General features: G+C 46.7%; 1 protein-coding gene across 4 annotated transcripts in view; it reads right to left on the bottom strand.

Annotated features, from left to right (window-relative positions):
• The window catches only part of TNRC18 (trinucleotide repeat containing 18), a 102,384-nt gene that overhangs the window by 17,353 nt on the left and 72,476 nt on the right, over positions 1–12,555 (bottom strand). For all 4 annotated transcript variants that reach the window (XM_063143618.1, XM_063143621.1, XM_063143619.1 and 1 more), the window contains 2 exons: positions 6,615–6,860; positions 1,859–2,310 (listed from right to left, as the gene is read on the bottom strand). In XM_063143618.1, coding sequence (XP_062999688.1) covers positions 1,859–2,310; positions 6,615–6,860 — 698 coding nt within the window. The remainder of the gene's footprint in view (positions 1–1,858; positions 2,311–6,614; positions 6,861–12,555) is intronic.

Genomic DNA, 12,555 nt, shown 5'->3' with positions numbered 1-12,555 from the left:
ACTGTTCTTATGACATCATATCCTCTGTCCTGATCTCAGAAGTACCCTAGCTGCCTATGGTTTCTTATGGATTATGAGTTCAAAGATACTTTTTGATTATATTCTGGAGCCTCGGTTTAAATCAAAAACAGTGGTTCGGCAGAGAACCATGATGGGCAACTTCAAGAAAGCCAATTCAGGCCTCTGTTTCATAGTACCAACATTTGACTTTTGGGACAGTGGGAAGCAGCCTTAATACTTATAAAGGCTGTATAGTATTTTTAAAAAGCTGTGGTAATTTGAATGCAGCAAGGCTTGAGAGAGTTTAATCTTCACCCGCCCCCTGCAACCTGTAAGGTGATCACTTGATCTTGTGTTGACATGTGTGCGTGTGAAGGAAGTGTCCGGTTATCAGGCGCCTAAGACTCCTTTATTGCAACAACTTCTCTGGCTTCTGGACAGTTTCCAGGCCCATTTCGAAGTGCAGGTCACGACCTTTAAAGCCTCAAATGAGAAACCTAAAGAACTGCCGTCTCCCCTATAAGCCTGCTTGCTCACTAAGATCTGGAGAACATCAGAAGAGCCCAGATGCTGGATCAGACCGAGGGCCCTCCTAGTCCAGCATTCTCTTCACACAGTCACCAATCAGCAGCCCACCATCAGGACAGGAGTGGAACAGCACCCTCCCACCCATGTTCCCCAGCAACTGGTGTATATAGATATACTGCCTCAGACACTGGAGGTAGCATATAACCATCAGGACCAGCAGCTATTGACAGCCTTCTCCTCCAGGAATCTGTCCAATGTGGTGTTTTTCAAACACCTCCTGAAAACGCACGTGATCACCCAATCTTGCCTTGGGCCGTAATTAAATTAATCATGATGCTTCATCTTAAATGTGATTTTGATATTTTTATGTGAACCGTTGATTAGATTTAGCGGTATGAGCTCTCTTTCACTCGCCACCAACATCTGAGTTGAGTTTCGTTGGGATGCAAGAATGGATATTTTCGGTGTCAGCCACACCTGGGCTTTGGGAATCCCTTGCCTATCTGCCGCTTTAATTACTTTACTTGCTCTCTCGTTCGCTCTTATTCTATTTATTTGCTTGCAATTTTTTTTGCATTTTTTTTAAAAAAATCCTTTTTTGTTATGATGTAAAATGCCACCCAGAGGATTTGAGTGGAAAGCCAAGCGAAACTAATTTTTTAACGACGAAGTAATGATAGCACTCTTCAAATACTTAAAAGGTGTTTGAGGAGGGCCAGGATCTCTTCTCGATCATCCCAGAGTGCAGGACACGGAATAAGGGGCTCAAGCCAGATTCCCGGCTGGACATCAGGCAAAACTTCCATGACTGTTAGAGCAGTATGACAGTGGAACCAGTTTTCTAGGGAGGTTGTGGGCTCTCCCACATTAGAGGCCTTCAAGAGGCAGCTGGACAACCATCTGTCAGGGATGCTTTAGGGTGGATTCCTACATTGAGCAGGGGGTTGGACTCGATGTCCTTGTAGGCCTCTTCCAACTCTGCTATTCTATGATTCTATGAATGATGAGCTGTTGCAGGTCAATAAGCCATTTGCAGATCAAATGCCATGGGTGGAGCTCTCACGTTTGTCAACTCGAAACACAATCCCCACGTAGAAGCAAAGGGGCATCAAATGATGAGAAGATCGGGCAATGTGTAAAGCGGTGCTCAGAAATCCATGTCAAAGCACCGTGCTCCTTCCTGCCTCCGAGAAGATCCCGGAACTCGACGGAGCTGGGTTTGCACGTGTCATTTAAAAATCAACCACCCGCCTTGTCCCTCCCTTTGATCGTCACAATAACTCTGACTTCTCCGGTGGTGCGCCTCTGCCTAGCAACCCGCAGTCCGTACCTTGCTGAGTTCTTTCCTCTCCTTCGCCTTGGCCCCGTCTTTCTTGGGACTGAGGGGCGTCCCCTTCACGCAGCGGCCAGTTTTGGAAACGGGGGTGGAGCTGGATGGAGTTGGGTGGGACAGCACGGCGGACGACGTGGTGGCGTCATGGAGGAAAATCCGCTCGCTCCTCCGCCGGGTCCAGAGGTCATCGTCGCTCACCTCCAGCCCAAACTCGAAGCTCAGGTCCTTCGGCGACTTCAGCTTCTTCAGCTTGCGGCTCTTCTCGGGTGCCATCTTGGCCTTGTCCAGGCTCCCCCCGGAGGCGGTATCCATGGCTCCACTGCTTGCCAACTGCACAGCTGCAGTGCTGCTTTGTTCAAGCAGCCCCTTCTTTCCACGCAGCAGCCCGGAGGGAGACTTCTTCCTGATCTTCACCTCGCTCTCGGAGTCCGTGTATTCAAACTCCGTCCCTAAATGTAGGGAAAAGGGGAACACCAAATCAACCAAAGCAATCATCTGGACTGAAATCGGGTGGTGAGGAAACATTTTCCGAGGCTGGTGCAGGACTGCGCAATCCACTCTATGAGGTAAAGCAGTTTCCCCCAAACTGGTGGCCTCCAGATACGTTGGATGGCAACACCCATCACTCCCAGTTAGCCTGGCTGGGAACTATGGGGTTGGCAATCCATCACATCTGGAAGGGACCAAGTTGAGGAAGACTCTCCTAAGTCTCCGCCACCCCACCCACCGCCAAATAAATAAATAAATATATTTGAATTTACTTCAGCATGAGCAATTTTATTTTAAAAACATTTCAGAGTCAGTTCAAACCTCCTCACCTTACTTTAGGCTACGGTCCTAAGCACACTTCCCGAGAAGCAAGTCCTATGGCATCTAATTGGACTTCCTGATGAGTTGGCATGGACAGGATTGCACTGTAACCACTCGCCATCATGAAACACGCCGGGGTTGAGACCTGGCATACTATACATATCATTCCACGGGGCGCAACCACAGAGGAGGCCTGTCTCCACGCTGACACAAAGGGGAAACCCTCAGCACAGGCAGCAGGGCCTCTCAGAAGATCAGAGCGGCCTTGGAGGATGGCATACGGGGAGACGTTTCTTGAGGTAGCTTCCTGAGTTGCATAGGTAAAAATAACCAAAAGCTAGGAGCAGGGCCTTTACTGAAATGGCCCCGAAGTGTCTGGAATGTCTATGGCCTTCTGAAAGGCCTTCTGGAAACTGCCGTAATGCCAGAGCTGCCCGCGATATTGTTATTGTTACGGCGTTTTTATATCCATTGCATTTTTAGGTAAACAAGCCTAGGAAAGGCGGCATAGAAATATTTTAAATCTACCCTTTTACAATTAACTCTGATGGATTTGACTGCGTTTAAGGTATTGTTACCCCCACCTTCCACAACATAGCTTCAAGGTGTCTTAAAGTGCCATTTCAACCTGTCCTTTGAACAGCTCAAGAAGAGAGCAGCTATATTACAAAACCATGCAATAATATTTGCATTATTATAGCCGTTACTGTTCTATTTTATGTAAAAGAATCCTGTAGGGAATAACACATATTTTCCCCTTAACTTTGGGTTTGGATGGCAAGAGCATTCTGTTAAGGGTTATATTTTGAGGGGTCCTGTTTGCTGCGTTTCTGTGAGACAGATGCCACTTTGAGCAGATCGCTTCCCAAACCCGAAGGTTGAGGGGGATTCTCAGACGGGGGGTCCATTTTGTGGGCCACCTCTATCCCCTGGCTAGTGGGGAGACGGTGCATTTCATCGCTGCAAATTACTTTGAGAGATGGCTGTCAGGAAAAGCCGTGAATGGGTTTAGAACAGAAATAAAACCAAGGAGGCTTCTGAGAGATACGCTTCGCTCTGTGGAGGAAGTCGACAATCAAAAGCCCCGGACGTTTCCCCCTCAGCCTCTAAAACCAGATCGCTTCCCTCTTGCAGGCTGTGGCAAAAGGGAGAAAGGGGTCCGTGTCTGTGACCGTGTGTGTTTGAGTGGAGAAAGAAACTTACCTGCTAAGTTCCCAGTGCTTGATCCAGTGTCCAAACAGCCCCACAGGTCTCTCTCCTTGCCTGCTGGGGATGGGACACCCAGCCCCAACCCTTTGGCTGGGACCCCTGGAAGCTATCCCCCACAATCATGCCCCCCAAAAGCCTCCTTGCTTCTCCGGGACTTTTAGAGGCTGTGAGCTTAAGGGCTCGTGGTTCCTTCCGCCTCCTGTCGTCGGCCTGAGCCAACGCCTCACTTTCCACATTGACAGGGACGCCGAGTTCAGGAAACGAGCCTGTGGAAATCCCCCAAGCGCTGTGCTCGGGCCCATAAACGGACCACAGGATCCTTTGACTCCGAAGGAGGATACCTGATACTTCGGTGCCATCCACAGGCGCCTGTCTTGGAAACCCCCGCTTAGCTCTGGGAGTGGGGCTCCTCTCTAACGGGCACGGTTATCAGGCTTCCACGCAGTTCGTGGTGATTCTCGAAGCCTTCCATTCACATCACTGAGGGGTCCGGAGGGGACCCTTCCAGGATTCGAGCAGGGCTGAACCCGAACGCCACATTTCTTTGCAGCCTCAAAATCAGCAGCATCCATCCATAACCAGGGGGGAAATCAACTTTCCCAGAATGTATAGTGCAGCCTTTTCCACTGGTCCCCTCTACATAGGTTGGGACTACAACTTCCATCCTCCCCAGCCAGCAAGGCTAATTATCGCCCAGCCGGCTTCCTTCCTTCATGTGCCTAACTCCAATCAAGGGTGGTGCCTGTTGCACTGCAGCGGTGTGGTGGTGGGGAAGAGAATTCCAAAGGTGAGGTGCCACAACAAAAAAGGCCCTCGCCTGGTTTCCATCAGATGCACAGGCCACGGGACAACCAGGAGGCACTGATGAGTAGATCTCTGTGAACAGGCAGGTTGACATGGGAAAAGGTGCTCCCTCAAGTAGTTGTTTACTGCAGGGGCCCCCAACCTTTTTGGGGTCAGTGGGAATTTTGAAAACATGTCATGGGCACTCTCACAAAATGGCTGCCTGGGTTTGCTTGCCCATTCATACAACGGCTACCATGGTGGGCACGGCCGGTTACAAAACACTCCTTTCCCAAACTGGTGAGACTGAAAGAAAAGTCACCAAGAACCGAAGCATTGAGCAGAGGAGAGGGCAGCGTTCCATAACGGAAAACCATCTTTCGAACCCAAATAAAGATGGCGCTGACAAGCAGCACTCTTGTTTTGCAGCAGGCCGGCTTCCAAGTTACACACACACACACAAAACGATGGCAAAAATCTTTTAAAATCACATAAGGATCTGGAGAGCCTGGTGAGAACCAAGATAGGTATCTGCGGGTGGCCATGGGCAGCACAGCGGAGACCCCCCCCCTCCAGTTTCGGATCAATACTGTGAACCTGGCCTAGTTTTAAAGCCATCTAAGCCCACGGCTACTGCTGCAGCTCTTGGCAGGGAGTTCTATACCCATCTGGGAGACACCGACGTCACGATAACACAGAAAAACAAGCACTCCCAACCCAGATTTTATCCGCTCGCAAATGAAGGGAGGGAGGGGATTGCAACAGACAGGCAAAGGCCCGGTCAGAGCAGAGAGACGAGGAGCTAAAAATAACCCAGCCTCCCATGGAAGACATCATTTCCCATTCTGAAGCCCACTATAAATCCCATTATCATTTAATACATATTAATAAAGGGGTTTATAAATGGGGCCTTCCATAGAGCAGCCTGACTTGGAAAGATGTTGCCCTGGAGGGGCTTCTGCAGCCACAGGCGCACCAGGGAATTAAAAAGTGAAATTTCAATTATTCATGGGGGGGGGGGTGAGGCGGAAGCCCGAGACAGATGGGGAGGCAGAGCTAGGGAAGCGCCGTCTCTCCATCCCAGCTCCTTGTTCCGAAGCTCTTTCCCTCGGTGCTGCTTCCGATACCATTTTAAGCATGGTGGGAACCCTTTGACCTCCGTTTCCACATCTATGACACGGGGCTTAGGACTCCCCAACTCACTCAGCACCTTGGATAGAAACTTTAGACTTTGGGCTGTAAGCCAGAACAGATTCACAGCTTCACCGAAATCGAAGCCTTCCCCCTCTACTGGAACCTGGGGAACCGTGGCAGGCTGAATTGCGACCCCAGGTGGGCTGGATTCGGCCCCCAGGTCCTGAGCTTCTGCACCTCTGATCTAGCCCATTATTATTATTATTATTATTATTATTATTATTATTATTTACAATCTTTATATACAGCTCAATTATCTAACCCTGATTCCAGAGTGGTGAACATTGGTATAAATAGTAAAAGAAAGAAGATTAAAAAAAAAACATTAAAATTGTTCAATTTAAAAACAAAGGAACCAGAAAAACAGTGGCTAGTCAGTTGAGTTCCACAGAGAAGGGGCCACCACAATAAAGGCTCTTCTCCTGGTGGATTCCAATTGGGCCACAGGTCCATGTGGAACCACCAGGAGAGTGCCCTCCGACGACCTCAGTGATTGGGCAGGTAGGTAAGGGAGAAGGCGCTCTCTCAGGTATCCTGGTCCCAAGTTGTTTAGGGCTTTGTACACTAGTACCAAAACCTTAAACCTGGCCCGGTAGCCAATAGGTACTGCTCTTCATTTGACTGGCACCAGCTCTCTGGGGTCTCTGGCAGAAGTTTTCCCCATGATGCCCATTTACAGAAAATCCTTTTGAGCCAGAGACGCCAGAGGTTACACCTGCATGCGCAGCGTAGCCGCTACCATCGAGGTCCCGCTCACCCATCAAACTCTGCCTCTCTTCCTTCTTCTTTGCTTTCTGTTTGGCCTCCAGCTGGACGATGGAAAGGGACGGCGGGATGATGGGGCTGGGCATAGCGCTGGCTGCAAACCTCGCGAGGAGACCCAAGCCGCTCTCGTCCAAAGCAGGAGACGACGACAGCCTCTCGTTGACACCCATTCCATAGCTTTCCGCTTCCTCTTCTTCTTCTTCTTCCTCCTCCTCCTCCTCCTCTTCCGAGCTAGAGTCTGCCATGGAAAGGACAGGACACCCGTTACAAATCCGAATCGTGTTTCCATCAGGATATCTTTCCGTCCAAGCAGATCACAGTAATGTATCATGCAACCTCTCAGCTATCACAATATCCATTGTTTTTAGACCTCTTTAGAAGTTCAGAGCCCTGGCCAGAACAGGTTCTCAACAAAGAAAGAAGACTCGCAAGGAATCATGGGAAAAGAGAAAGACAGCAACCCTGGAATAGCTCTTACCATGAATTCAAAAGAATGGGGTTGCATAACACGGTACATCACCGAAAACAAAATTCAATACACAGGTGCTGCAAGGGGGGAAAAAACCTACATGCATACCTATCACTGTTCCTGTCCGCTCAGAAAGAGACCTACAAATTCTTCAGATTCTGACCCACCCACTGTCACACACCCCAAACAAAAGCTAGGACATTAATACGGTAGGAGTTGTTATGCACAGGACTGAGTAAATACTGTAACTCCACATTAACACAGAAAAGCTATAGAATTTTGGGACTGGCCCTAGAATTTGACACCTTGAGAATCTCAGCTCTCCCTTGAAAAGACAACAACCCAAGTTCCAAGTCCTTACGGCTACAAAAGTTGGCTTCACGTTCTTTGGACAATGCCGAAGAAGGAGGAGTCAGTAGGATAGAGAATGCTCCTGTGTCCACCTGGCCACCTACTCTCTGCCACTGCTGACTACCAAGAGCAATTTTCTTCCTCTTTTTTTATGAAAATGAAAGAAATGGATCCAAAAATGACACAATTTACAGAAGACTCAGTAACCAGAATTTATACAAGACTCAGAATTCAGCTATTCCTGATGGAGAAGATGGTCTAACCATACAGAGCACAGAAATTTTACTTTTTTTAGGCACAGAGTACATCCAGGCCCGATTATAACTTAAGCCCCTACATCATTTGTCTAGAGCAGGGGCAGGGGTCATTGTTACCCAGTGTTGATGGTCTCCAAAAAAACGCTGCACAAATGAGCAAAGCTTATGCTACACCTAGCGACAGACCACACCTCCTGCCTTGCAAATTTAGTGCCATCAAAATCTTGGCTTTAAATACATTTGGGGATTTGGTTCCCTGCCTTCTTTGGGCAGGAGCCTGGTCTACCCGAATCGCGCCTTGGCTTCCAAACATGTGCGCAAAGCCTTAGAACTACCCCAGCTGCGGCTGCTAGCTGCCCGCCAGCTGCCATAAGTCCCTGCCCATCTCATGTTGTGGCTTTTAAACACGCACATGACAAGTTTCAGCCTGGCAGCTGGGGAAGATTTGGGGCAGCAGGCCAGTCTTGCTGGGTGAAATGTTTTTAACGGAAGGATGTGACGGGGATGCGTTTCGGATGTTCTGGTAAAAGAACATGGCTTAAAAAAAGAGAATGTCTGTAACAAATACAGGACATAGGGCAAGAAATGGGGCATATGGAACTTATTTATCAGGCCTATAGTAGGCCGGCTCAGTTCAGACAATATCTTGGCTTAATAAACAGAGAGGGGAATGAGATTTGGAGCAACGCAAGACTTCAACCCCTTCGCACGTGCTGGAAACAAACCCGGACATCTTTCATTAACCACTGTTTCCCGTTTCATCCCGACTGGGAAACCACGATTACCAGCTTCAGAAGAAGCCAGAGATATGGAACCCATTTCAAAACGTAGTTTGGTAAGATCCAAACTAGCCTAGTAAGGACCAAGTTTATTGGAACCGGTTTAGGTTCTGGTTCAGAGCTCAGTGTTCGAGCACGTGCAGACGGTCCCCAGGTATGGTTCCTGGACTATCCATTTGAAAGGATCAAGGCAGCAAGGGATGGAAAAGACCTACGATCCTGGACAGAGCTAGTGGGGCAAGGAATCCAATTGGCCAGAGCTTTCTGTGTTCTAAACTGTATTAATTAACAGGATTAAAACCACTCTCCCTAGTGTTACTGGAGATGTCTGCTTTAGCAGCACAAGAGAGAATGCATTCTTCCAGCAGCGGGCCCCTGAGTAGATATTAGCTGTTTTGACCTGGGGGAACTTTACTGCCTATGGTCAATGCATCAGACGTCACTCACAGACCAGGAATCAATTCAATCTGACAGGTATCAAACAGCTCCAATATTTCAAAACATGCCAGCGTAAATCACCTGCAATGTCCCATGCTGTTCCCACCCTACCCTGCTGTCCTTTACGGCGTGAAAACCCCAAGGGACATATACAAAAAGATTATTTCAGGCTACAATGATCTGGCTTTAGTTAAGCAGTGCAGCAGGCCAAAGTTTCACGTAGGTGGGGTTTCTTCCCCATGACCCCTGGAGAGGAGCCACGCAGCCACCAAAGATTTTTTAGATCAAAGAACGGAGTATTAAACCTAGTAAATAAATAACCAATCAGTCATGTGATGTAGCCTTTCCTGGGCCGTGCCACTTCAGGCAGCAGCGGGGATAATCAGATATGTTAAAGCGCCTCACCTTACACTTTGAAAGATAGCATGTCACGAAAGTGCCTCCTAGCTGTGGCTTTTTCCTGACCTGCTAATCTTCTAACATACAGGAAGGTTTAAAATCACAAAGACTTGCAGCAGCTCATGATTTTGCTGCTGTCATTTAGGTGTAATATGATAAAGAAATGTAACTTCTCATTTTTTACACTACTGTTATGGCTTTGTTTTTATAGATCTCAGGGGATGAAGAATTCCTGAAACTACACACATTCTCGTTGACATGGAATCTGCTCCACTCATCCCAGGATGTTTAAGGTCTGGCTGCACCTGCCTATTGCTGAAGGAGAAGCACTTTGCACATGTGCAAAGGCACTACTTCCTTCACTTTAAAAAAATATTTTGTATGTTCCAAACCCAAACCCTGTTTCAAATGAAGACAACTGCTTCATTAAGGCCATCCTACTGTTCCATAGGCATTCATTAAAAACATGAACATGCCCCCCCTTCCGAAACGTAGGCAGTTAGGTATTAATATCATATTAATATTGAAGCTTACAAGACAACTGTACCTACTTGGTCAGTCAGATCTGGTGCTTGTTCACGGATCTTTGCTAGTGTGTATTGAACTTTTAGAATTTGGAGTTATTTACATAAGGCTAAAATATGAAAATTTACAAGGCCTCATTAAAAAGTACTTCTGGACTTGTAGGAAAATTCATGTTTTTCCAATATTTTAAAATACCGGATGACTGGAGTGGATCTCATGGAAGAAATCTGCACATTCATTTTTATTTATATCCTAACCTTCCCATGCTAAAATAGAACTCTCAATTCAGCTAACAATCACTATAAAATCAGTACTGCTAAAACACATATAAACATATAACAATTATAAACACTTTCTAAAACATAGTTTTTGCACTAAGTAAATGACAGTTCTTTCTGCGTCAAATCAATCAGGTTCTCTCTTAGCCTTGAACTATGAGGACTAGTAACCTCTTAAGTTTAAAGAAATAAAATTTATGGAAAAGTATCAAGATTCTAGCAAGAATCTTAGCATGCAGCCAAGTTTTATAGGCTGCATATAAGCGTGTGTGGTACATGTAACCCCTGTTGATATTTAAGGACAAACGTTCACATGGTATTGTCAATTCAGTACCAAAACTTTCAATGTTTTTCCTCTCCCTAGAACAGCAAAAATAAAGGAAACAATAGTTTGGTTAAACAACAGACAGACATTGGTTAAGTTACCACATAAATGCAACAAGATGGCTAGGGAAAGCTTGGGTTAGGGATGAGGGGAGAACGGGGGAAGCAATGCACATTTAAGATTAATTCTGTATTGTTAAGTAAATATATATAATGTAAATATATATATATATTAGGCAAACACAGCATAGTTTCATCATGTTCCCAAGCAGACCTACAGCAAACAAAGCTGGCTAAGTGCAGGCAGACTTTCAAGACAGCTATCAGGTCCCCCACATTTGGCTTAGATTGGCCTCTCCAAATTCTAGCCAGGTTCGTTTTTTGTTTCGCAATTTTTACGCAAGTTTGCTGCAACAACAAAAACCCGCAGAAACCTCCATTATCGTTTCGTTTGCTGCTGACTCCAGAAATGGGAGAAGTCCTCGGGGGCTGTAGGCCAGTGGTGGGACCGGATCAAAGACAAAAGAGGGCGGAGCCAAAGGGGCAGAGCAAAATATCAAAAACGCGAGCTTGTTTTAGCTGCAAGCTCTCACTTGCAGAAATTAAGGGGTAGCATTTCAACCTTTTAGGATGTGGGGGGAACAGGCCAAAGCCAGGAAACCCTCCATCGATGTTTTGGGGGAAAGGGGTGGAGGTGTGGCCCTCTGAGGAACTCCAGGGGGGTGGATTTGGCCCCGTTCTGCACCCTTGTACTAGATGCTACTGATATGAGCGGCAGCCCTGAGTTCATCTTGCGTAGTTCAGCCCTGAAAGCGCATCACAAGATATATTCAGGTCAAGACCGCAACGCTGGGGAAACACCCAAGCTCTGTTGAAGCCAATGGCTGAGTTTCTGATGAAGATGACAGACCTGGAATTCTTGCCATTAAAAAAAACCACTAGGTCCACTCTACTGGAAAATGACTTGTAAATAGGACTGAAATGTTTGATCAGTTTTAATCAACTCAAATGGTGCCTTTGATTAAGTGGGCAAAAAAAAAACAAATTTTAAAAAGGAAAAGTAATAATTTGTTTTAAGAACTGCTGTCCTATTTAATCAAAGTGTTTATAATGGAAGGGTTGATAAAAACCGCAAATGTCTTTAGAAGAGGCATTCTGCACTCTCTCCTATGCAAGGGAGGATGCCTCTTCTAAGAGGTGGGCTGCTACAACATGTGTGGGCATCATCTAAAAACAACGAAAACGTGGTTCTTGCTTCATAAATACTACAGATGTTGCCAGGAGCTTCTAATCAAAATGCGTACAGGCTGTCTGTGACGGAAATGACCTTCCTCACATAAACTGAGGCAGTCTCATGGCTTCCTATATTCTAGGGTTGAACCATTGTTCAGACAAACCACTAGCAAGCCCCGCTGTAACTATGGAAGCGATATGAGAATAGCTCAGGGTTCGTTTTGACAGTGAAGTTCCTGATAGACTTGAGTTCTTCTGTAAGAAAGTAAATTTCCATTTTGCAGCCATTAACCTCATTACCAAGTAAAGGTTTGTATCACAACTGGAAGTCATCCTTTTTGAGCCAATGTCCTACTTCTCATTCAAAAGGGAAAGACGCTTCGCTTAAGAAATTGCGCCGGACAAGGACCCCCAAAAATTCTTCTAAGAAACGAGGCCACGGAAGGAGGTCTTGTGTTTCTTGCAATGGCTGCTCTTTGTTCCTGAAACTCTTTCCATTATTATTTTTCCTGCGGGGGGGGGGGGGTAAACATTTGCTCTAGATCATCCTTTTTTCTTTAACCCAACGAATTGCAAAAGCCTTTCTGGAGTCCTCAGCAAAATACAGGTTGTTATTGAACCCTACTCAGTCAATACAAAATTGTAAGTGTGCATGATGGGGAGGGCTATGGGGCAGCACATGAATTGGCCCCATCCCTCCAACCCAGACTTCCCGAAGTTGAACCAAAAGGCCTGAAGTGAGGCTGAAATCGTATCTGTCTGAATCCAGCTACCGTCCTCCATGCCACTGATGGCGTAGAGGACTGTAACGGCATTTAGCCGAACGCAGGTACAATCTCTCTCCAGACTTTCTCGGTTAACACGGGGAGCCCGGCTTTAG

The sequence above is a fragment of the Elgaria multicarinata genome, chromosome 17 (assembly GCF_023053635.1).
Source record: "Elgaria multicarinata webbii isolate HBS135686 ecotype San Diego chromosome 17, rElgMul1.1.pri, whole genome shotgun sequence".
Taxonomy (NCBI): domain Eukaryota; kingdom Metazoa; phylum Chordata; class Lepidosauria; order Squamata; family Anguidae; genus Elgaria; species Elgaria multicarinata.
This window is presented reverse-complemented; position numbering and strand designations above follow the sequence as displayed.